Source organism: Culicoides brevitarsis, chromosome 1, assembly GCF_036172545.1.
Source record: "Culicoides brevitarsis isolate CSIRO-B50_1 chromosome 1, AGI_CSIRO_Cbre_v1, whole genome shotgun sequence".
Lineage (NCBI taxonomy): Eukaryota > Metazoa > Arthropoda > Insecta > Diptera > Ceratopogonidae > Culicoides > Culicoides brevitarsis.
In genome coordinates this window covers 35975187-36002573 of record NC_087085.1, presented here as the reverse complement: position 1 = coordinate 36002573, position 27387 = coordinate 35975187, and the positions used below count along the sequence as shown (strand labels likewise).

The window sequence follows — 27387 nt, the reverse complement described above, 5'->3', positions numbered from 1 at the left end:
TTTTAGATTCTACAAATTTTATTAATAATTAATTAATTTTATTCACTATCAATAAATTATTGGACTATCGAGGAAGAAAAGTTATCGTCTCCCAGTCATTTTTTTCCTCATGAAGACGAACTCATACCCTATTTTCTATTTTTTTATTTACAATTTTTTTTCTTCTTCTTTACTTAATTTTAATTAATTTTCTTACAAAAATAATTTTAGGTCTAAATTTATAAAATTAAATATTTCCTTTGAAAATGTGATAAACTTTTTATTTGTAAAATTTCGCTGAAAAATTGGATTTTATCCCCAATTTTACGGAAATTTTAATGCAAATAACAATCACCGCATTTTCAAAAAATCCTAACTTAAATATCCTTATTAGCGAACTCATTCGTTTTTCATTCTTTCAAATACTTTACCTTCTTAATTCTATGACGCGTCTTTTTAAAATTATTTTTTTTTATCATTTAGTCTAGTACACAGTTGATATTATTGTAAATATTAAGCGTTCAATAAATTAAGTTTTTTTTTTGAGTATATTAGTTTACGTCGTCGTTATTTAGTAGCTTTTTTAGAAATTGGGATCGTAATCTCTGTAGTTTCGTCGTGAACTGCGATAATCGTATTTTTCGTGTTTGTGGTAGGGATATGGGGGTTCGTGCATCATGTAGTCTCTGCTATATGTGCTGCGATGACTGTAGGGATCGTATCCGCTGTCATCGTAGTAATCAGCTCCTCGGGGAGGATTTCTGGCTGAGCCCCAGCTGTCGTAGATGTTTGTGGCACTGCTTCCGTAGATGGAGCCGCCGTTGAGTCTCTGTAAAATTTTTAAAAAAATTAATTTTTTATTTAATTTTTTAAATTAATTTAAAATTATTTAAAATATTTTTTAATTATTTAATGTAAATTTTTTTTTAATTTAATAAAAGTTTTTATTTTAAATAAAAATTTTTTAATTAATTTTATTTTTTTTTAGATTCAAAGACAAAAACTCACCTTTGACTTAAACTCATGCTTGCTGTATGGAGGCTCTTTCTCATCTGCCCACACACCGCGTTTACTACTACTAACGTATGGCGGTTCCTTTTCATCGCCCCATCCATCGTCGACGTTGTAAAGTTCCTCGTTTCCGTAATTATCGATGCCGCCCATATGGTTTTTGTTCAGTTCGTTGAGCATAGCAGCAGTTAATGGCACAGGTCCCTTTTTCTTGGCAGCTTTTTGACGGTTTACGAGCTGAAATTGAAAATTTTTAGCATTTTTCTTGCATTTTTTAATAAAAAAAAAAACTTACGACTGCCACTCCAAATAGAATAACGAAGAGTAATGAGAAGAAACTCATTACCATAACAGCAATGGCCCATTGTGGAAGAAGATCTTCTGAGATTTCAGGTCCTGATGCAACGACTGGTTTGTGTTGTACTGAAAAAATTAATAAAAATTATTATAAAAAAATTCAAAATATTTTTTTTTTTGTAAATTTTAATTGTAAAATTATTTTAAAATTAAAATTTAAAATAAGTCAATTAATTTATGAAAACAATTTTTAAATAATTAATTAATATTAATTTAAATAATAATTATTAATTTAATTAATAAATTAAATTTAATTATTTATTTAATTTAATTTAATTAATTAATTATTTTAATTTTTTAAAAATTATTTTTAAAGATTTTAAACTTAAAATCAAATTATTATTTATGCATTTGTTTTTTTTTAAATCAATTATTTAAATGAAATAAAAATTTTTAATTAAATTAAAAATTAATTTGAAAAATATTAAAATAAAAAATTTAAAATTATTTTTAAAATTAAATTAAATTAAAATTCAAAAAAAAAATTTTTTTAATAAAATCAATAAAAAATATTCACTTACAGATAAAATCAGTCGAAACAGGATCCAATACAAATTTCCCAAGCATGAACGTTTCTTTCACTTGAGGCACCGCATTACTTTGTCTCTCATCCGAAGTCTCATTTTGCATGGATTCCGGCAAATGTGTCGGCATCAAGGCATCATGGAAGAATCTCTTAATCTGCAACGTACTAACTTCATCCGAAATATCATCCAATTCAACGAAATAATCCACCAAAACACTTCCTTGACTAAAACTATCAATTCGCAATGTCTTGTACCATCTTCGTAATTTATCGGATTTAATGAAAACTTCATTCAATTCTTGCTTGACTTCCTTCGCCAAATTCTTCCATTCCTCCGTATTATGATCCAACAGTTCAGGACGCCATTTAACGCCATCAACTATGCGAATTGTACCTGCCAAGTTGCACTCGTTTTGACAATATCCAGGTTCTAAAATGAAAATTTTTAATTATTTTTCGATTTTTTGATAGAAAATTTATGAAATACTCACCTGTTGGCTTAACAGTAGTAGTCGATGTAGTTGTTGTCGTCGTCGTTGGAAGCGAAAATGGACTATCAGGAGGCGCTGGAGCAGAATCTACCGCGGAATTGCCATTTACGTTCCCTAAAGCTTTGTTAAAGAGTGATGCCAAGTCAATTTTCTCTCCGCCCGATTGTTGCAAAAGTTTTTCGATGGAAATTGGAGTCGTAGCAACAGTAGGCCATCCCGTAAATTCCGTAGTTAAGCTAAAAATTGAACAAAAATTAATTCAAAAAATTATTTTAATCAAATTTTCATCACTTACCGCTTTGGAGGTCCCTTCTTAATCTCAATTTTCGGCGGCGGAGGACCTTTGGGACGTTTATCGACACCTTCTGACGGCGTTTTATTGCCTCCCGGTCTCTTTGGGAACACAAATCCGCCGGGACTTGCAGTTGTTGTTGTCGTCGTTGTCGTTGAAGGCGTCGTAACTTCCTCAATTTCTTCTTCAGTTGGCTTGAAACCCGGCGGCAATAACGCATCCAAGGCACTATGTGACTTTTGCAGCAATTTACTGAACAAATCGTCTTCATTTTTCTCCGGTAATGGCTTCAAATTCAAACTTTCCTCTTGTTCTGTCTCTTGCAAGTTGTAACCTGGCGGCAAAAGCTTCGAAATATCCACGGGCGTGTTTACGATTTTTTTCGTCGTTGATTCCGGTTGTTTTGGCGGATTATATCCCTTTGGCAGGAATTTGCTGATGTCTTCTTTAACGGGAACAACGGGAGCATTTAGTTGCTTTTTATATCCTGGCGGAAGGAATTTGTCAATATCATCCGTGACAGCGACTTTTAATTCAGGTTTATTCAACTTAAAGTCCTTCGGGAGGAATTTCGCGATATTTTCTTCTTCGAATTTGATGGATTGCTCGGCGGGACTATTTTTAAACGAACGAGTATTATTGATGCGATTCACTGCAGGCGTTTCTGTCGTCGTCGTAGTTGTAGTAGTAGTCGTTGTTGAACCTCCCTTCTTCTTGTATCCCTGATAACGAGGCTTGAAATCGGCTGGCAAAAGTCCCGAAATGTCATCTTCGATGATAATTTTCTTAGTTTCAGCTTTTTGAGCCTCCGTTGTCGTTGGAGCTTCAGTTGTTGTCGTTGTCGATGCCGTTTTTGGTTGTTGATCGGGACGAGCTTTGGGCGAAAATTTACGAATAAAGACTGGAGGAGGTTTGGTTGTGATGATTTGCGGTTCTTGCGTCGTCATTTCCTTCAAAACGGGGAATTTTCCGGATAATACGCCGCTCGAAAGTTCAGATTGGATGCTATCGAGTTTGTCATTGATGGATTCCGTTGAAACGGAAGTCGATGTTGTCTTAATTGTACTTGATTCTTCAACTTCTGGCTGTGGAGTTGTCTCTAATGGAGTAATTTCTGTCGTTACTTGCAAAGATTCTTCAATAGAAGTTTGAATTTCTTCTTGGGATTGTTTTCGTTTCTCCTCTTGTTCTTCATTTAACTTCGCAAGTGCCTCAAGTTCAGTCAATGGAGCCTTTTTCTCTTCTTGTTTCACGCCAAGAGGCAAGAAAATCGCTCCTGAAACGCTTCTAGAGGTTTGTACCGAAGCAACTACGACCCAACTCTCGGTTGTATTCGGATTTTCTCCTTCTTCACTCGAAGTTTGATTCTTTTTCGTGTCAACTTCTTCAGTTTTATCCTCGCGAACAGTTACTTGAGTAGCAGGAACGTCATCCAAAGCCTTCGAAACCTTCTTTGTTGTTGTTACAGGCTTTTGCGTCGTCACACTTCTCGCTGTAGATGCCGTCACAGGTCCAGGCTCTTCTGTTTCATCTTCGTACTCGTACTCGTAATAGTATTCTTCTACAGGTTCGTCATTTTTTCCGCCGGGAAGGTAAAAGTTATCCGTTAAAATTACTGTTTTTTCGTTAATTTTTGGTACAACAGCTTCAGTTTCCTCATCATCGTCGATTTCGGTGTCGTCATGCTTGTTTTTCGACGATTCAACGTTGTTTTTGGGACTGCTGTAGTACTTTGACTCGTCCTCGAGCTTGTCTTTGCTGTCGTCCGAGATGACTTTATTCTCCTTAATACTCTTGCTGGGTGTTTCTTCGTAAATGTAGTCGGCATCTTCGTCATGATACTGCAATTCTTCCTTCTCGAGACGATCTTTGTCGGTTTGACGTTGCTTGTCGGAGCCGTTGTGCGTTATGTTAATACTGTGTTTGACTGCGGCGACAGTTGGTTCCGTCAAACGAACCAGATCACGTTCGAATTCTTCGTCGATTGGATGGCGTTGACGGCTGTTTGTGTTGAAAGAAGGGCTGCGAGCCGGTTGTCTGAAAATAAATTATAAAATATTATTTTAAATAGTTGAAAAAAAAAATTAGGCTTGTACAATGATCAAAAATGTTTTGAATTTCAATGAAAAAGTTCATTTCGAGATCGAAAAGTTTATGAAATGAACTAAAAACATTATTTCGAGTTATGAAAATTCATTTCCAGAATTCAAATTTTATTTCAAGAACTAAAAAGTTCATTTCGAGGTCTAAAAAATTTCATTTCGAGATCTAAAAATTGCATTTCGAGATCGAAAAGTTTTTGAAATGAACTAAAAAATTTAATTCGAGTTATAAAATTTCATTCAAGAACTTTCGATTAAAATTTTCATTTCGAAAAAATTTCATTTCGAGATCTAAAATCATTTCGTTTAAAGAACTTTTCTTTTCTAAAAATTTCATTTCGAAATCTATTTATCAAAATTTCATTAAACGAACTTAAAATTTCATTTCAAGAACTAAAAAATTCTTTTAAAGATCTAAAAATTTCATTTCGAGATCTAAAAATTTTATTTCGAGATCGAGAATTTCTTGAAATGAACTAAAAAGTTCATTTCGAGATCTAAAAATTTTAATTTCGTGAACTAAAATGTCTTATCGGGATAGAAAAGTCATTTTCGAGAAAAAAGAATCTCATTTCGAGATCTAAAAATTTTAATTCGAGATCGAAAAGCTCTTGAAATGGACTAAAAAGGTTATTTTGAGTTAAAAAAATTAATTTCAAGAAATAAATATTTCAGTTCGAAATCCAAAAAAATTCATATCGAGAGTGAAAATTTCATTTAGGATCAAAATATTTGAGATCTAAAAATTTCAATTCGAGATCTAAAAATTTCATTTCGAGATCTAAAGATTTCAATAAAAGATCAAAAACATTTTAAAAAATTGAATCGACCTTATTACAAAAATTTACATGTGAAATCACACAACTTACCGTTCTTTCTTAACTGGCTTCGGGACAGGTGTTGTCGTCGATGGTGTTCCTCTCGCGCGATTGCTGCCTCTACTATTGCTATTTCTAACGTTGGTATTCTCACGTTGTTGTTGTTGATTTTGACTAGCATACGGATCATTACTATGTCTACTATTGAGCTTCGCAGTGGTTTCTGTATTTTCCCTCGAGCTAAATCTGTTGCGCGAAGGAAGCTGCAAAAAAAAAACACACAAGAAGAATTATTGTTATTGCAGCAACTACTGTTCAAATATTCATGTTAATGAAGCATTAGAGAGCAAAAAAAAAAATGAGAAAATTGTTTCTTAATCGATTACTAAAAAGAGATAAAAATAATATCATAACATTTGAAACTAAATGCATTCATTTCAATCATTTTATCTCTACAAGGAAATACGAGTAACAAACTTTTTGCATTTCGAATCACATATTAGTCGTGTTTCAAATGATCAATTTTCTATAAAACTGCGACTCGTTTATGGCAAACAACAAATATTTACGGGTCTCTTTGTCTGATTAACGAACCATATTTTGTTTATTCGGAGACAACGCAGCACTTGTACGCGCTCTCTATGGCTGGTTTATGAAAGTGTGTGGATTAAAAAACTAGTGTAGCCACTTTTTGAATTTCGTTTGTGTGTACGATGCACCTGATAAGTCACTAGCGTATACGACGACGACGGCTAATTGTGAGTGTTATGTAACTGCGAATTATTATTTTTTTTGAAAGCCTTGTGTTTTACTGGGTTTTTGTGATAAAAGTGGATTTTCTCGTTATTTTTGTAAACAATAAACATAGATTTTAATTTAAAATTATTTTTATCGATTACGAGACATCTTCGTTAATTGAAAAAGCAATTCAGGTTCACATGTGACTTTTATGTTTTTATTTTTTGTTGTTTGAGGTTGTTACAAGTTGAGTTTTTAAAATTATTAAAAAAAAAACAAAAAAATTTTTGTAAAATATTTGATAATTTATTTTAATTTAATTTTTTAAAAAATTTGTTCGTTAAATAACTATTTAATTATAATTTAAAAAAAAAATAAATAAATAATTAAATTGATAAAATATTTGATTAATTATATTAATTTTATTGTTTATTTATTTATTTATTTTTTTTTTTGAATTATTTTAAAAATTATTCAACAAAAATAAAATTTTTCAAAATTAAATTAATATTATAAATTAAAAAAAATAAATTTTAAATATTTTTTTAATTAATTTAATAATTTAATTTTTTTATAATTTAATTAATTAATTATTAAATTAATTATTAAATTAATTAATAATTAAAATAAAAAAAAATAAACAATTAATTAATTAAAATTTTATTGACTTTTTAAAATTTTTTTAAAATCAAAATAAAAAAAAATAATAAATAAAATTATTTAAAAATTAAATTAAAAAAAAAATGTTTGGAAAATTAAAAAAAAAATAATTTTTAACAAAATTTTAAATTATGTAGGTATTTAATTTTTTTTAATAAATTTTTCTAATTTTTTTACAAAATAAAAAAATAAATAATAATAAATAAAAAAAAAATTAAAAAATAAATATTTAATAATTTTTTAAATAAATCGTCAATAAAGTAATACAACTTGAAATATTGATAATTAAAATTAAAAATTATTTGCAATAACCCAAAAAAAAAACTAATTACAAAAATTAAATTCTAAAGACGGCTTATTAAAAGCGCAACATTAAATATTAAAAATAAATTGATATTACAAGCATTTTATTACTCGTTCACATATTTTCATTCACGCAAAACCGACAGAATGCACATTAAAAATAAAGTTGCATAACTCGTCATTTAAGTATTTTTTTTTCTAACAAGCAACAAATAAATGTTATTTTAATTTTTTTTCACACAATTCTCGTTTTCTGTATTTTTTTTTTCTTGTAATGCTAATTAATGTGCGTAAGGAAATGTACTTAAGTGTCTACATATTGCGCCTTACAAATTCTACTTCTTTACTACTTAGTAAGACAACATTTTAAATTTTTTTTTTTACCACAAAGACACTCTATAATTATTATGAAAATCTCAATGATAATTATGAGAAACGCGTGCGATTTAACGTTAATTTTGTGTAACAAAGTACCAAGCTACTCCATTTTTTTTAATTGCCTTGCCATTCAAAAAGTTTTGCATTTTTCGAATTGCTTCGAATTTAGAAGCAGAACGGATCATTGCATGTGTTTTTAATTATTAAGACACACTCTGTTTATCCAAAAAATGCAATTTACACGCAATTACGTGAATTCGGTACAAAGAGAACTGCACACAAAAAGCGTCAAATTTAATTGAAATGTTTAAAAACCGCCAGTGCATGTTTTTTATTCGGTTTTACACATGCATGCAGATAAAAATTTTAGCGTGTGTTCACTATGACCTGATATTTTTTTTTGTATTTTTTCGATGAAGCAATATTTCCAAGACATTTTATAGTGGCAACACGCTAAATTTGTAGGTAATTAATTAAAAATAATAAATGAGCTGTTTATAACTTTTGCCTTATAAGAAAAATTATTGGTACTTGCAAAACGAAATTTATTTGCAGTTTAAAAAAAAATATTGAGAAAAAACTTTATTTACAGCCAAGTCAAAGGTACATGACAAATTGGCTGATTATTTGATAAATTTCATTGTTTCTTTTTTTTGTTTCTAATATTAATTATTGTTTGTATAATTTTCAAAGCGGTAGCGAATTAACAGCTACAATGAGTTGGATACAGCGACATTGTTTATTCATCTGTCAAGTTAATCATAAAATCAACGATAATTGTTGTCTCACTACCTGTATTTCGTGTTGTACGAACGACGAACAATTTAAATACATTTCCTATCTATTTTTTTTACAAAGTAATCAAACACGTTTCAAAGAGATTAAAATGAATAGGACGGTAATTGATGTCAGTTGTCTTCTGAAAGTCTTGACATTTTTTGGCACTTGATAAATGCAACTTTGTTTGCTTAATGAATCGGAAGTGCCCTAAAAGTTCAAAGTAGTTGACTTTGGGGGAGTTTCTTGATCAATAAGTTAATTTTAGTGACAACTTTTGACAATAAGTCGTTAATTTTTAATATTTTTATCGCTTTAAAAATTTTAGGGTTTGAAAAATGTCATCCCCTTGTGATGATTAATTTGTTTCATATTGCATTGACATTTCATTAAAAATTTTAACACCTTTATACCACACTGAGTCTTGTTCGTTATAGGATATCACAAATCTGTTTGACTTCTTTGCATTTTCAAATTAATTCGTCTCAAATCTAATGTAATTCAGTTCTTAGTTTAACAATTAAATATTTGTTTCTATTTTCGTATCTTTGATTTTTCTTGATATTAATTGTGAAATAGTTTTTATATAATGACTTGAAAGTTAAGACATCACATCACCCAATTTCAGCATTTTATCGAAAAAAATATGGCATGAGATTTTTTGATGGTTTTGTAATATTTTGACAAAAAACCTAAATTTAAAATTCTACAACGAACCAAACGGATTTTCGACATTTTTTAGTGCATTTGGGTATCTTCAAGTATCTTTTTGACATACCCGATCTCACTAAACAAGCATAGAAATACTTCGTTCTAGAATTTTAAATTTAGGTTTTTTGGACTAGTTTAGGCCTAAATATTACAAAACCATCAAAAAATCTCATGCCATTTTTTTTTTCGATGAAATGCTGATATCGAGTAATGTGACATTTATTGCCATATACTGAGTAGTTTTGTTTGATCCAAAATGTCACTTATCCAGCTGTATCTGATTCTCTGAGTCAAAATTCGTAATGCTCTGTTCTGTATTTTTTGTAATGTTTCAATTTCGTCCTTTTTGTTCAAAAATAGTTATTTGTAGAAAGTCAGTCTTATTTGTGATGGCAATTTTTTTCTATATATTTGAAATAGAAGTTTCCTTGAAATCCTTAATAGCTTTTTGAACTTTGATCTAATCTCGACTTCTTCTTGAAAATTGGCTCAAAAGTATTTAAGAATAGCTTTTAAGATTGAAATTTTGTCATCTCAGCTTAACTTGAAGAATTTTCAGTTCATGATAATTCCTGAAAAAATAATTATTAAATTTATTCGAAATTTATACCATTAATAAAAATTACAACAATTGTATTGAAATCAATTCAACACATAAAATAAGTGACCTAACCCCCTGTTCGAATTCTATGTAAATTTGACAAGTTACATGAAATAATAATATAATTAACTAACCATAAAGTACCAAAAGAATGCAAGAGTTGAAAAACTAGCACAAGTTCTTATAAAAACAATAATTTTTGCACTACTCAACATTCATGTTTGTACCCTTAAAAACACACCTAACTTTAAACTTGCCTTCTAGAAACACAAAACAACTACATTCTGTTCGGATAAAATATTTGAAAGCTTCATTTTAAATGCCAATAACAGTCTTTCGAGAATGTCGACACGTTTTTTCTTGAAAAAAAAATATTTTTTTTTTGTATTGTACTTTGAAACAGCACAAATTCAATTGAATACTGAACTATTTCATGCCAAGCCTCTATTGTTGCTGCCATGCCATACATTTTGCAAAAAGGTCTTACTTGTATGCGAGAGATATACTTAATAATAAAATAATAATACAAGAGTATTTAGCATAAAATAAAAAAAAAATAAGTTGGGAGAGGGTTGAGATAAAAACAAAAAAAAACTATGTGCTTTATAGAGTGCGCAGTGCAATAAAATAACAATTTAAACGTAAAAATAGTCACATTGTTCAAATATTTCAGTGCCCATAATAATAATAATGTTGTTTTTATTTTTTTTTTCTTGAAAAACATGAATAAACACTTTGAAAACTGACGCCTGGTTATTGGTTGGCGTGGCTAAATTCTTGAAAATGCAAGAAATGATGCAATATTAAAAATCATATTTTTATTTAATTTTATTGTAACGTCGTCTCGACGAATGATTGAAAGATCATCATCAAAAAGTGAATGTAAAAAAAAGGTTTAAATATCAATAAATAAGCGACTGATGGCAAATAAATATTCCTTCATAAATGTCATGAAAGTAATTTTTCACAATTAAGTTTCGTTTTATGAAATTTATAGCAATTTGATTGTTGTTACACAACATTTTAATTTTATATTAGATCGAGTTTTTTTCCGATGATTCAGTCAAAAAAATATAAAATTTTAATGTTTTGACACCTAGAAACCTGAAGTGTGAGTGATTTATCGAAAAAAATTTATACAAAAATTTTTTGAAGGTCGCACCTTTTTAGACAACACAAAAAAAAACTTGTGAAATTTGATGACCTACCTGTTGCACGTTGATTTCCTCGCCGGCAAGTAAATCATCGTCTTGTCTAAAGCGATTTGTCTGTCCCGAATTTCCGGAGTAACCTGTATCGTAGTAATCGGATTTCAGTGATGATTGTCCGCGCGTAAACGTAAGCGGAGTTTGACGATATCCGTCATCGATCGAGAATGGACGAGGATTGATCTCGAAGAAATCAGGTCTTCGGGTTGTCTGAAAGAAAAAAAGAAAAAAATTAAAATTATGCAAAAAAAAAATCTTACGTCAGAATTGGAGTGACATCATAAAAAAGTGCTCATCAAGACAAAACACAGGTTCAATCATAACAAGCCCCACTTTTGAACAATACCATGTTTTAAAAGGCGTGAAAAGGTGTTTTCTTCACATTCAATGCATAAGTGTCTCGTTCGTTACATGATGTTGACGATGACGATGATTAAGAATGACAAAGTTACGGTACACCTTGAGGTGTTGACGCTGCACTTACAAAACTATTATCAATCAAAATGGTAAGTAGTAATAAAAAAACGGCACAAATTTACCGTTACAACTACTTCAATTGCGTTGTCGTCGCATTTATTGTTAAAATGCATGATCTAGGTGTGATGAAAAGTTTCAAGTGGCTGACACTTGATGATCGAAAGATGTCATGTTTGAATAATTGCATTTTTTTTTTGAAATGCTCGAGATGATTGATTTTCAAGAATTATTCTAAGCGTGATGACTTTTGATATTTTTCCTTATGTAATATTTTGTAACAAAATAACCCATCGATCAGTTACAATAGAAAACGTGATGATATTGATACTTCATGCATTTAATTTTTTTTTCTTTTATTTTCGCGAATTGCATTTTAATTTTATTTAAGACGTAGTTTTTTTTTCGCGCTCCATATTTGAATCGCAAAGCAATAAAAATAAATAAATAGAAATTGTTATTATTTTCTTCAGAGCACATCAACATATGTTGAGCATTAAAATAACTTTCATTGTATATGTGTGTGGTAAGACATTGAAGTGTGAAATTAAATATATGTTTTCTCGAGATGTTGTTTTCCAGCATGATCGAGTGCATTTTATTTGCGAGGCTGGAACAATAAATGAAAATGTTTCACGTTGCTTCGTGATTTTTTAAAATAAATTTAAGGTAAGAATGAAAATCATGGATATTGGAAATTTCATATTAGAAAATTTTTTACTTAATTTGCCTAACTAATTAAGAAAATATTTTTAAGTTTAAATTTATTTTTTAGGGTTTGAATGTACGGAAAGAAATAACAAGCTACTCTTGGCAAACAGATGCGATTTACTTTTATTCGGCGCTGAGACTCAATTCAATACTTTTCTTTCTTGACATTTATATCATGGCATGGCTCAAGCAAGAATACATTCCAAAATTCTTTTTGAAGAAGCCAATATTTTAAACAACTGACATACTGCTCGAAAAGGGCTCCAAACTAAAATAATATTAACAGGACAAAACCTCGATCATGAAACGAAGTTATAAAAATAGCAGAAAAAAAATTAAAAATATTAATTATTTTTATTACAATGAAAAAAAAACTACTTAAAATGTTTTAACAAATCAAACAAATTGACACTCAAGTATTTTTGATCGTTAAGGGTGTCGACGATGCACAAAAACAAAAATTCCACCTAATTTTTTCGGATATTCTATATCCAACCCGAAATATAAACTAAAATACGCAAGAAATCCTTCCTTTATGTCACTGAACTTAAAAATTAAGTTTTTGTACCGCACAACAATTTCCATTTCATCGTTGAGAACATAAGCGAATGGAAATTGTTGAGCATGTTCTACGTCGACTTCATGATCAGCTATTCGATGGTCTTCATAAATTGGAAAAAAGTGTTTATAGTTATCTAATTTTAGTGATAAATTATCAGTCTTCCCTCCATTTGAACTTTTCGATTTTCTGCCTCTTCCTTGCAAAGCGTTTGGCATCACAAACGGGATGAGAGAAATAGCGATTGCAATTTTTTTTACAAATTTTCGATAATTTTTTTTTAATAAAAAATAAAAATAGTATTTCTCATTGCAAGATTTCATACTTTTTCATATAAAAACTAAAGTTCATGAAATTCTTTAATAACTTTTCAGTTCTCTTATAATCTGAAACACATTCGATATTTGCATTGCCCTAAATCTCTTATTGACGCCATAAAGTGCGAATGCATACATTTTAACAACATTGTGGTTGCTTCTGCTGCGATGATTATTATTTTATCTCTCCGATCAACATAACTTTCTCTGTGCGGTGCGTTAATTTTACGAAAAAGATGATAATGTAAAATTATGTTTTTTTCTGCAAAGTATGCTTACTTGCATTTTTCGACATGCCATTTCATTGTAAAACACGAGTACACAAATAATTGACAAAATACGTCAGATAACGTTCACACTTTATTAGATGAAATTGCTGAAATTTCACTAACATTTGTCATAACATCAAATTATGCACTGATGATGTGTAAATAATGATGATTTCTTGGCATACGTCGCGTCGACGAAATTGGCCACGAATGACCTTATTAGCCATATACTTTTTTTTTGCGCTGCTTAACAATAGGTGTGAGAAAATGAATCAAATTACACGGTTGAGATGCTTTCTTGCCTACAGGTCCCTCTGTCTACGATGGACAGGTTTGTAACCGGTATCTCTAGCAGACGACAAATTTTTTGCTGTGTAATTGTTGCTCGGTGATTTATCATCGTTGTATCTTTCTCTACTAGCAAGATGAAATTTTATAAGTACTTAAAAAGTTATTAAAGGTCATTTGTGGATTTTGATGTAGTTGATGATGATCATGTGTATTACATAAACCTAATGACACGCATCATACATAATAAAGTTGTAGCATTGTCCACATAACTGATCGTATCTAACAAGGAAGACAACAACTTTCAATCAAAGGGCTTCAAACTACTTCTTGCACTATTATGTTGCATAAAGTAGATAATGATAGCTTACTTTTTTTTTGCTTTGATTTTGTTATAAAAAAAATCAAACTAATTTTAATTGTTATTCTTTTACTACAAAATTACGTCTGACTTACGTATCGAACTCATGTATATAATTATCATTCATGTGCAACAAAAAATTACTTTTAATCGAAAGTGATCGTTTACCCAAAATAATATTATAAAACAGCAAGTTAATTTTAAATATAAAATAAACAAAAACATTCAATTTTTTTTTTACAAAAAATTACCAAAATGTGAAAGGCGTGCAATTAATACTACTCCTATTAATGAAAGTTGACCCTTTAAGCTTGTTTATGTCGTGTGAGGACCACGCCTGCCTTCGAAAACCAAAAAAGTTAATTATATGGCGTTAAATGTCATAACCTTTTGTTTTATATCTTATCACTTTTCTTCACATTTTTTGCCTCATCCGAAATTTGCAACCCAACATATGTAATTTTGTGATCAAACATAAATTTAATAAGATTAATTTGCGGTATAATTTTTTATACAAAAAACGAATATTGAATGAAAATGAAAGTAACGTGATCTTTCACTTGCGATAATCTCTTTCTAAAGACAATGCTTCAAAAATAATTTGAAATCGCACGCGCTCCTGATTAGCGACACACACGCACACAGCTTGAGTTGATGGATGAGGAGAGAAAGAGACACAAAAAAAAGAAATGCTTTTACACTTTGTTGATTATGAATGTCATGAACACGTTTCAACATATATATTTAATACATATTATAATAATTATACATAAAATTAAATAATGATACATAATTTTTTCATTCAAAAGTCAATTCAAAGCTTCACGGTTTGTTAAGTGCGTCACTAAAACTAGATAGAGTTCAAAATTTTTATTTGCCGATGACCAATAAATACAATAATTATATGCATACCACATGAGATAAGCATCCAAATATTCGTTTGAAGACATTTTTTCTAGTTCCTTATACAGATTAACAGATTTTTTTTTGTGTGTTTGTATTAATTTAATAATATACATTTAAACTTTTGAAATGATAGTGAAAGTTACCAACCTTGACTGTCGATTTTTTGTAAGTTTTTTTTTTGTTATTTATTTTTTTTTTTTACAGAGACAGACAAAAAATTCAGACTGACATGAGACAGAGTCAAAAGATATATATTTAGATTTTGTCAGTCAATTTAAATACATATCGATAAATGACAAAATATTTCTCATAAAAAAAATAATAAACAAAAAAGCCGGATCATAACTTTTTGATGATAAGAATCCAATTTTAATATTGCTTCATAAAAAATTCAAAAAAGTTACAACATATATTATTGGTTTATTATAGAAAATAATTATTTTATTTGTTTAAAAAAAAATAATTTAACTCAAATATATTAGTTTACTCAATATTTCTAAAGTACCGCCAATAAATAAATAAAGTCACTATTTTTGCTTTGTTTTGACCAACGAAGTCTTTGAATAAATCGTGAGACTTAGAAGGTTATTGTTGTTATGTTATAGTATGTTTCTAATACTTAAATACACAAGGTTTGATTGCCTCCCTAGTTATTGAAAAAAAAACTATTAATATTACACGAAAAGTCCAATAAAATCTTTTCATGCATAAATATTTGTTTTTGCATGCAATGCGGTAAAAAATAGATCAAATTCCATATTTATCTCTTTTGTATAAAGATTTAGAAGACATTTTTTTATTATGTTTTATTATTATAAACCAAATATGTATTAATGTTGGCGCACGATTCCAATTTTTCAAAAGGCCATACTTTTTGTACACGTGTGTCTTGCTAAGATATTGAAAAATAAATAAGAAGTTCATAAAATTCAATCATTATTAATCTTATGCTGTGCCACACAAGTTTCAGGCAGTGACGGATTTAAGGTAAGTTTTTTTTTAAATATGCATTAAAATTAATATTTTTTTTCAGGCTTTAAAATCTTTTCCAATTAATTCAAACCAAGCAAAAATTTATTAAATTAATATTTTTTTTAAATTAAAAAAATATATGAATACGCCACTGATTTTAGGACGAATTTCAAGTAAAGCCCAATTATTAAAGTTACATATATTTTTTTTTGTCTAATAATAAATAACATAATTTATTATTTTTATATTTTATTGCAATAAAATAATAATAATAATCTGTAGTTAAATTCAATGTCATTCGTTTTTTTGTTCTCTAACTTTCGTATATGTTGTAAGCATATAATATATATAACAATACAATTTTTGTGTTTTTTTTTCTCGTCTTAAATGTAAACAATCGTCAATTGAACTTTAAAGTGAACAATGAAATTTTTGTTGTTTTTTTAAATACCTTCATACAAGTACAATGAATCATATTATTAATCAAGCTCAATCTAATAGAGGGTATTATAGCCTAAAAATAATGCAAGATTTATTAGTAGAAGACAAAACATTTATGCTCATATACATACTTTTTGGAGGTTAAAGCTATTGTTGTTGAATTTTTTCGCTTGCTCCTTAAAGTCATGTAAAAAGTTTTAAGAAAAAAATTCTATCTTAACTAATCGTCGGATGTTATGCTTGTTATGTTCATATGTTAACTAATAGTAATAACAATAGAAAATGTATGGCAATAACCTTTTTTACTCTTACTTTTTTCTTAGTTAAGTTATGCTGAGATCAAGTAAGCATGAAGGTATAAATATTTAACATGAAAAAGTTAAAAAGAAAGAAAAAGTGTAAAATAAGTTTAAAACAAGGCATGTATGTTAATTACCGTTGTAATTTTTCTTTCGAGACATTTCTGTTTTGTTTTGTTTTTTTTTAACCATCATTATATTTAGTTTAAACATTTTTAGCGTTTTGTCTCGTTAATGTTAACTTGCAAAAAAAAATACTAATTATTGGCTTTAATAAAGTTTTTAAAAGGCAGTTAGTCGAAAAGTGACCGTCAAGTTAAGTAATTAAGCAAAAAAAAAACTCAAATTCTTTCGTGAATGAGCTATTTTTTGTTCCGCTTTACTTCAACGTCAGCAAAAATCCATAAAGAACGAGGGTGTGTGAGATATTTCATATGAAATAACTGGATATCGTGTAAAGTAACGTAAAGAATGAAGTTTAAAAGCAAACAAAAAACATTCAGTTTTTTTTTAATTCTTAAATTTATTAATTTTGTATACAAAAGAACTGTTTCTGACATTTTTTGTATAGAAAAAAATGAATATAAGAACTGAATGTGTGTAACATTGGAGCAAACACTTTTTATTGTTATTTATTAGCAGTTGAAGGTCATGCAGCTCTTTTACCATGCGCAAACACTTTGTTAGTAGGTTAGTCGAGGCAATTGCTGATTTAGAATGCGTTTTACTTTTGCGGTTTTTAGGATTGGCGGTTTACTGTTAAATTCTTCGGAAATCGAGGTTTAGCCTATTTGTGGTTTTGAAAACGATGCAGAACTTGTTTAGCAATTTATTTTGTATTTTGCATGACTTGCTCTTTTTCTTGTCTTCTTTATTAGAGATTAATTTTATTTTATCAAACATGAGCATGTTTGTGTTTTTTTTCCTTTCATGTATAGTTGATAAATAATAGTGCGATGAAAAAAAAACTTTCTTTTACATTGTATAAAAGAAAAAAAAGCTAATAACGTAAAAAATTTTAATTACAAACATTGACGTGAATGCCTAAGCAAATTTATCATTCACAACAAAAATAAAACGCAATGTGCTGCTCACACATTCATCAAAAATAAAATTGCTTTTCTATTTCATTTTGTGTCAAGGAACCTCTTAAGACGTTGCATGAGCTCACCATATGGATAGACAAAGAGACATCAACCTGCAGGCTACAATCATGAAGAGATCATCGCTTCAAATTTATTAATATGGTGAAATTAATCATTGTTAAAATAATATTCCCAAAATAAGTTTTAATTTCTTTCCAAAGACCTTTTGTTGTAAAGTCATAACTTTTTCTTTCTTTTCAGGCGAAATATTCATAATACAACATTATTACATCAATTCAATACCTTACTGAGTAGTAAAGTTGTAACATTAAAAAAATCAGCTAATTGAGTAATCAAAATTATTATCGTCTGTCTATCTATGTAAGAAAATCAAATCGGATCAATTTGGAACACAATGGAGTGAAGTAAAAAAGTAAAGTTGAGGAAATGGGTACAAATTGTAGCGATTTCAATTATGCATAAAAGTTTTAATAATCGGGTCAGCTGTTATTCAGTTCATTAAGCGATGCGGGAGAGACTTACTTTTGTCTAATTTTGTTTCTTTTTCGGAAAATGTGATTTTTTTGGTAAGTGTCTGTCAGTTATTAAATTTAATATAATTGCTAGTTTTCATCCTCATTAAGTTATTAAGCTAAATTATCAAAATATTTTTTTAAATTTAAATTACTATTTCTGTCCATTTTATAATTTTAGCGACGATTTGTATTTTAGCTGAGATAAGTCTTAACAGTCGACAATGTCGACGGCTGTGGATCTCAGTAAAGTCATGCTTTGAAAGAGTTATTGCATTTGAAAATAGATCCAAAACTGTGAAGAAAATTCTAATTTATGCATTTAAAACAATTATAGAACAATTCGGTTAGCTGGAATACATGATAATAGCTCTTTACTCATGAGAGTCGAAGATGAAGAGAATGTCAAGCTAAAAAACCAAAGTAGTTTAAAACGCATAAGATCAAGGTCTGTGACCAGAGATGCCCGTACATTAAGTGTTATTTTCTTGAGAGACTCCCTCTGATAAGAATTTTCTTGCAAAAATTTATTTGAATGTTCAATTTAACCACAGATGGATGTTACACCATAACAAGGCGTTGCAATGGAGTAATACTATTCTCGTAATATTATCTTATTCTCGTAATATTATCACTTATTTTTATACATTGTGTTTGAAGGATGAAAGGAATATGAAACTATCAGTTAAAGTATTCAATTTATTTTAAGGAATATTTTAAACAAGGTACAAAACTTAAGAATTAAAAAGGAAACCTTAATACTTCGAAAACTGAAAACACTTTTTGAGCAATACTTTACCGAAAACAGTTTCTCAATTCAAGATGCATCTAACATTAAAAAATTCTAAAAATTTTGACAAATGCGCTCAAGTCATTTGTCCTTTCACTCACACGATAATTTTTAACTTTTCCTTCTAATTAAAGGAATCCAAAGACCGCGCTTTACTCAATCAATTCAATACCCGAAAAAAAAACTTCAAATAAAAATCAGTCCAATTTTCGCACACCTACAGATCTCTATCAAACAATTGCCGGCAATTCGCAAATAATAGCCGATCTAACATCAATCGGCAGGAGGCACTTTTATACTGATGTTTTATTGATTGAAGTTGGCTTTAATAATATTTTCGTTTGTAATTGAACATCATGCCATTTATTTACAATTTAAATTATCGATCAAAAAAAGCGCTTTGCAGTTTATTTTTTTTTATGTAATTCAAGTAAATATAAGTCTTTGAATAAGCAAAAAATAGTTAAATGGGTAACGAAGGAGGAGTCCATTTTGACAGATGGCTTTCACAACTACCCACAACATTGCGCTCCGGTCAAAATCAAGTGAAATTATAATGGCATGTGAATTTTTTATATTTATTAGAAATTTTTATTGGAGATGCAGCTTTAATGGCTCTTGCCTTTTTGATTGACTGCTAAATTATCTGCTTGATGTCTCATTAAGCATGTGTTTGAGTACAAGGGATTTTGTAATGTTTTTCGTTTGAAATTTGAGGCAAGTCAAAGGTCCAAGTGTCATTCGAGGTTGGTAGAGATGAGATTTCTAATTTTATAGTTTCATGATGATTAGGTCGTTTCTGCAACCTGAAAAAGGAGGAACTCAAAACAAATATCAAGTTCCGTGTGAATGCATTTTTTATGTATTATTACATTTATTACCATTATAAAATTTGTAAGTAATTTCTAAAAATTGAATGACGAAAGAAAGTAGAAAATAAATTTCTTTCACATGTGAATAAGAAACACCAAAGTGTAGTGATTTTGCACATATGAATCTATTATATTAGGTTATTGCTTATTTATGGTTTTATATGGTAATATTTGCATTTTTGTATTGTATCGAAAATTTCGATTTGATAACTTTTACAGCTTAAAGGATTAACTTTGTGGATAAACATCAATATTTGTTTATTTACCAAATTCGACAAGTTTTAGCTTGACATAACAAAAATCCATCAAAATTCATGTAACAAGTTTACATAAATAAAACATGACAGAAACACTGTTAATTGTCATTTGTTTAATTAAATCTCTAAAGTACAATAACCGTCATTTTTTTGTTATCTTTCCCTTTTACATACAAAATGATTTCTAATACAAATTACATGCTTTCTCGATTTTTTGTTGTATTTGTTCGAAAAGGTATTAAACAATTCCCTTTGCGTATTCTATTTGCGATTCAAAAGCATTTAGGCGCACTCGCGTTTGCATTCGTGCGGAAAAGCGATGAATAATTGCATGACAGAAACGGAGAGAAAGAGCGAAAGACAATAAATATATCAGTAGTTTATCACAATGGAACAAGCAGTTATCTCGAGTAAAGAGAAAAAAAAATTGCTTTACATTTTTCACCACATACAACAATTTTGAGTCAACCAGCCGAGTCAACAACTACTCGACGTATAAAGAAAAAATTACACAAACAATGCTAAAAAGTTAAAACGAAAACTATTTTATAAAGATTTGTATCACGCTTTGTAAAATATCTCTCGTTTCTCGGTTAGTTGAAAGCAAAAGTGACTGCATTCTGTTTCGCGAGCTTTGAAAACTTGCATAAGTAAAAGTGAATTTGCAATTTTAAAATATTATATTATTATTTTATTAAAAAAATATGGAAAGAGAATTTAAATTGTATCGCTTTTATTTTGCTGAATGAACGAGAAACATGAAAACAAAGCAGAAAATTATTATTATTTTATTATTAATGTGGGTTTCGCGAGAAAGGGCCTTAATGCCTTTCGCTTAAGTATCAAGGAAAAATTTTACATGGAAAATTTTTTTGATCAATTAGGGCGACCTATTTAAAAAAATATTTTTAAATTTAAAAAAAATAATTATTTTATTATAATTATTAAAAAAATATTTTTTTGTAAAATAAAAAAAAATTTAATATTTTTTTTTAGCTTTACGTGATTTTATATTTTTTTCTTTTAAAAAAAAAATTATTTTTAAAAGCCTTATTGCAAAATCATTAATCAAAAAAAAAACATGCACTTGTTTTAAATATTTTCTCTTTTATTATTATTTTATTTTATTTTATTGTTAAAAATATTTAACATTGACATCCAATCAAGCGAAACGTCTTTCTTTGAAAGAAATATTTTTAAGAAAAAAAATAATAAAATAAAAAGATGAATTATGATAATCTAATGTGAGAAAAAAAATAACAAAAATTGTCTCGTCTCGTTAAAAACATGACAAACATCGACGTCGTAAATCAATCTTTTGTTTGCTGAACACTTTTTCGAACGATATTTGCTTTGAGCAGTCCAGTTTACAGTGGCTTCATAAATTTCACACTTTACTTCACTTTCATTTGTGTTTTGTTGGTACATAACTTTGATTGTTTGTTTTTTTTTTCCTATTGAACTTACAAAAAATAATCATTCACTCTTATTTAAAGAGGAAATATAACTTTATACATAATCTCCCCGTGTTTAGGTTTTTTTTTCTTTTTTGAATAAAGTCATAAAATAACTTTTTTTTTTGCATTACTTTGCAGCATAAATCAGCGATCAATGAAAATATTTCGAAAAAAAATGTCAAGCTCATTGTTAGTCGGAACATCGAATCGCATAAATTCATAATAATAATAAATATAATGGAGCACTTGTTGACGTGAAAGAGATGAATGGGGTTTAGTACATGCAAATAATATAAATAATAACGAAAAAAAAACCTGTGACGAGACATCGACGACGAAAAAAAAGTGAAGGTGTGAAAATAATAGAAAAATTAAAGCACATGGATCACGATAAACATCACAATAGTGTCTGCCATTGTTACAACAATTGCATTTTAATTTGATTTTCAACAACGAACCAAACGAGAGAGTTGCGAACTTTTTCGTATTGAAACAATTTTTTGTCACAAAACACACTCGAAACAACAAAAAGAGGTGAGAATTGTGCAATAATATGCGTCCAATACTTACACGATCGTGCCATTAGTTAATGTTTAATGTCAACAATGCCACACACAACAACTTTTAAAAACTATTCCTTAACTATTAATTATTAGACAAACCGAAAAAAAAAATAATAGCGTGTGTGTATGTTTGACAAATGACATGAATTTATTGTTGATCGGTCAAAGAAACAAAAAAAAATATAAATAGAAAAAAAATAAATATTTTTTTGTTTTAAAAACAATTATATTCAGGTCAATGCTAATTACTTGGTGGTTAGGCGCACGGACAGCGACGCATGATGAATGAATGGCAACCATTTATAAATTATTATATTTTAATTTTTTTTTTAAATATATCGATGGTGGTGCAAAAAAATGATTATTGCATAAAAAAATACTTTGATGATGGTTTGCAAAATAATATTTTTTTTTTTTGGTTGCAAATTAAATAACGAGTTTAATTCTTCGAAATTTATTTTTTTTTGTCTTGGACTAATTCCAAGTAATAATGATGACCGTGGCATTTATTGCAACTTGCACTTATTCATGAATAAATAGACAAGTAAAATCAAACAAAAGGTCTGATTTTAACGATTACTCGTTAAATGGTTTTTTATTATTGAAGTTATTGTTTGCATATTGTTCAAGTGTCATGCTATGATTTTTCAATGTTTTTTATAAAAAAAAGTTAAAAAGTTAATTTTAGCAGGAAATGTCAAAAATGTTCTCAAATGACAAACAAATAAAATTTAAGAATTAGAATGTAAATAATTTTTTTATGGGCAATTCTAATTAAATTGTCTCATAATTAGGGATAAAATAAATTATCCAATCAATCTAAACCAAGCTAAATATTTTTTTTAAAAATAGCTAAATATTTTTTAATTGATTTATTTAATTTTATTAATTTAAAATTAATTAATAAAGTTAGACAAAATAAAATTTTACTTTAATTAATTAAAAAAAAAATTAATTAATTTTTTTCTTTTATTTTTAAAATTTTTATCAATATTCTCCTAATTTATTTTATTTTAATTTAATTTTTTTTATTTAATTTAATTTTATTATTTTTAAATTTTATTAAATTAAAATTTAAAAATTTAATAAATAAATAAAAATTTTACAAATTTGAATTTAATTTATTTAACTATTCAATAATTTTTTTTTATTTTTTTGAGATATTTTATCATTTAATTTTTATTTGAAATTAAGTGTTTTTTTCTTTTTTGTAACTTTTTTGTTTCTTTTGAAATCATAGAAGTTTTTAAACTTATTTTTTTTTCAAAAAAATTGAAATTTTAATTTAATTTAATTTAAATTTTTAATTTAATTTTTTTTTAATTTAATTTAAATTTAAATTTAAAAAAAAAAAAAAAAAAAATAAATAAAAAAATAAAAAAAAAAAAAAAAAATAAAAAAAATAAAAAATAATAAAAAATAAATAAATAAAAAAAATAATAAAAAATATTTTAAGCTTAAATATTTATGAAAATTGATTTAAATTTTCTTTGAAGATAATTTTTAAACCCCATAGCTTTTTTATGCTTTTATTTTAATTTCTATAATGAACAAGCAAACTTTTTGGTGCAAGCAAAAATTAAAAAAGAAAGAAAGCGTTTAGTGCGTAGTTAATTGCATACCAAAAAGAAATTAAACTTTCACGCTAAATAATCTAATTACTGTCATATCAAATAACAAAAAAACAATAAAAAATTTCTAATTACTATATTCAATACTGCACAAAGTTCGCTCTATCCACTCTCTTCAATCATTAGCTCTGATTACCAACTTGCTCGTAACTTTTCACATACATCGTTATAAAATAATAAATAATTATTACGGCTTGATTAACCGATCAAAACACTCATAAAGGAAAAAAATATTTGTTATACTCTACTTACCACCGGATAATTTCCAAACGGAAAGAAAGCCGCTGTGGATGGCTGTTGCGGATTGTTTTGCGCCACAAAAATCTGCCTATCTTGATAGCTGCCGGGACCGCCATTGCGTGAACCTACGGATGCCGGAAAAAACCCATTTCGTGTATCTTGAAAGCCCGATGGAATAAATCGTCCTTGAGCTTGGCCATAGAAAAAATTGTGATCTAAAAGGAAATACACAGAAAAAAATCTAATTAATCATCATCGTTCATTGTCGTTGTTATTATGTTATTAATTTTACAAACAGTTGAACAAAAGTTACATCGTGCGTAAGTAATACTTTTTTAATAGTCATCAGAATTTAATAATAATTAACACAAAATAACATGTTGTACCATTAAAATCGAACAAAGTAGTGGGCAGCAATGTTTCTCATTGAACGAAAAAAAAAATTATTAAATTTGTAACAAAAATTTTAACCTTCCATTAGACACTTTGTGCCACACGCGTTACTGCCGCATTCTTTGTACTTTTAATTTTTTTGAAAGTTTCTTTTGTGCAAATCTATAACAACGCAACAATAACTCAATGCGAGCAAGAAAAATAATTTTTTTTTCTTTATGAAAAGAAAAAAAAATCAAAATTCGAGCGGATGGAATTTGAAATGTGGGAATGGCTCTGAAAATTTACCGTGTCCAATTTATTCGCATTTAATATATTTTTTTCAGCTAACAACGAGGAACAACGTGGCGACAACTGCTGAGTCGACGACGACGCGGTGCTAAACTATGGGCGTGTATAATTGAACCGGAAGACTTGCTTAGGCATAAGGTACCGCGCTAAATGCATTACTAACGACATTGTTGCTTTGTTTCAAGCTGTTTCAACACAAAAATCGAACGGATCGTGCGTAATGTGAACTTGAAATTTTTTTCGGTCCAAAATTATTTAATTCACAAATTTATTTGGTTTTTGTGTGAGAAAATCAACAAAAAATAATACACGATTTTGTATGCGGCATATATGATGAGAAGAAAGTTGTTCAAAGAGAAAATGTTTGTTTTGTTGTTTCTATGATGAGCTTGTTTTGCTTCACTTTTTGCAACGATTACTTCATTTTATGTAGTTTATTTTATTGTAATTATTATCATTCATTGTTTTGAAGACTATTTATTTACTTACAATTTCTTCGCCAACCCACAATTATCTAATATTACAATAATAATAAATTTTTATATACATATTATTACAAAAATACGAAAAAAAAAGTTGATCGTGCGATGATTTTCTCTACTATCGAACACACAGACCATATATTGGGAAAGATATAGGATTACATAATTTGCATTTATTTATCGCAGTTGTGCTAATAAACAGTGTTGCCGTCCAAATGAACATGTTAAAGTGTCATATCATCCGAAACACATGCATGTTAAAGGCTAATTTACGATTTAATGCTCGTTGCAATAAATTCACACTACTTGAAAAAGGTTGTTGGTAACGCTTCTCTACGATGCGCACTCATAATGGAGATGCAGATGAAGATTATTTTTTATGATAATAATTAATGCTATTACTAGATTTTATGGCAAATGCCTTGCAGCGGAACGATGTCGTCTAAATCAATATTTCACTTCTTCTTCTTCGAAATTATGCAACGGTAAGAAAAAAAAAATGTTGCTATTCTTTAATTGCTTTTTAAATTATTAAAAAAAAAATTATAATAATTAATTGAGCAGCTATGCGGTTAGCGTGTGGTAAAACTAATTAATGATCCAGTCAAGTAATTTTATCTGAGATGACTTTTAATCAAATGCAATTGCGAGCGGTATGAGTGACAATTATAAATATGTCCCAGTTAGATCGAGAAATAAATTAGCTAAAGGCACTCCGGGGGCTTCGATTGCTCTATTAGTAATGCACGAGAACTGTCATTTAAGGTATGAAGTATTTAGATTTTTGCATAATATTAGAAAAGATTAACTACTTAGCTGTTAATCAAATGAAATATCTTTTTCTATTTTTAGGTTGATGCAATTGGAAAAGATGTTTCAAGTCTAACGCCGTTGAAAAGTTTTTGTTAGTATATGATAACTACAGTGAAAATTCTATCATAGGGCAACTCTGAGTTAGGGCATATTCTACTAAAAGCAACATTCTTTTGTGTTCCAAATAAGGCTTTCATAAAATGTGCCTTGCTGTTTATTTTGAACTATTTTCAATGTTAAAAAGTTGTCAAATTCTAAAATAGTTTAATTAAGGAAAAAAAGTTAAAATTTTTTTCATCATTTTAAATTTTTTGAGCTGTAAAAAATTTCCAAATTTTTTAATTTTTAAACTTACAAAAGTAAAAATTGGCCACTAAAAACTTAATATAAAAAAATTTTTATCAATCTAGTTTTGGGAAATTTTTTATTGGAAAAATGATAACAATTGCACAAAATTTCATATAAAAATGTTCCAAATTTTTATGTAATAACAGACATATTCAACACAAAAACATGAACAAAAAACGATTTGGAGAAATTTTTATATTTGACTTCTTAACAATTTGTATGCATTTGTGCGATTAATCCTTTTCGTCTATTCTTTCTATTGAAATAAAACTGGTATTTTTTAAAATTTTTTGAAAATCTCTCAATGTATCTTAAAATACTCGTCTTAAGGCATATTTTCTCATTCTTAACTCAATTTTGTCAAAAATGTCAGTTGTGCGATTTATCCTTTTCGCCCGGGATTTAATCTTGCATGACCGGTTAGGAAAGCAACTATGACTCTAATTTGAGTAATATTCATGTTAATCAGCTCTCTTGTTCTTGTCAAAGATCTGTTTGGTACAAAACTATTGACATGTTCTGACAGCCTCCTTTCTTCAAACTCCCAGTATCTTGTGGTTTCGTCTATGAGCCATTCAAAAATAGCACTCTTGGCTGTTTGTAATGCAATGCCTAAACACGGTTCTTCTTCTGAGATGCAAAAACTAAAACAAAATGTAACTTAATTTAATATTCTCTTTACCAAAGCAGGTATTGTATTGATACTAAACTTCTCTTCAGAGAACGCGCTTATCTATAGAGATTTCCTAAAAGATATGTTCTATTAGAGGACTATTATTAGGCGATGTCGAGATCTACCATATAAACTCAAAACTCTGCGTTATGAAATTTTCTATAAAAATAGTATCGGCTTAAATTATTCGGAAATATTTTGAAAATATAAATCAAAAACGTTTTTGGTATTCTTATATCTCTTTAAAACTTAAATTCTGTTAATAAATTTTTAATATATAATATTTCCTTTAAATTTAAGAAAATTTTTAATTAACATGAAACACTTTTCTAAATCGCATCTGCTTTAATTCAACAATTATTTTATTAACATATCAGTTGTAACTCACGTCCATTATTTACATAAATCAT

General features: G+C 28.3%; 1 protein-coding gene across 1 annotated transcript; it reads right to left on the bottom strand.

The window, feature by feature from the left end:
• Positions 1 to 562: 562 nt before the first annotated feature.
• On the bottom strand, positions 563 to 27387 carry LOC134837741 (uncharacterized). Its single transcript, XM_063853127.1, has 11 exons — positions 27366 to 27387; positions 23990 to 24192; positions 10953 to 11162; positions 5628 to 5839; positions 3781 to 4693; positions 2660 to 3711; positions 2365 to 2600; positions 1869 to 2303; positions 1286 to 1398; positions 988 to 1227; positions 563 to 808 (listed from the first exon to the last, which is right to left on the bottom strand). Exons 1-11 carry the CDS (start codon positions 27385 to 27387, stop codon positions 563 to 565), a joined length of 3882 nt encoding a protein of 1293 aa, XP_063709197.1.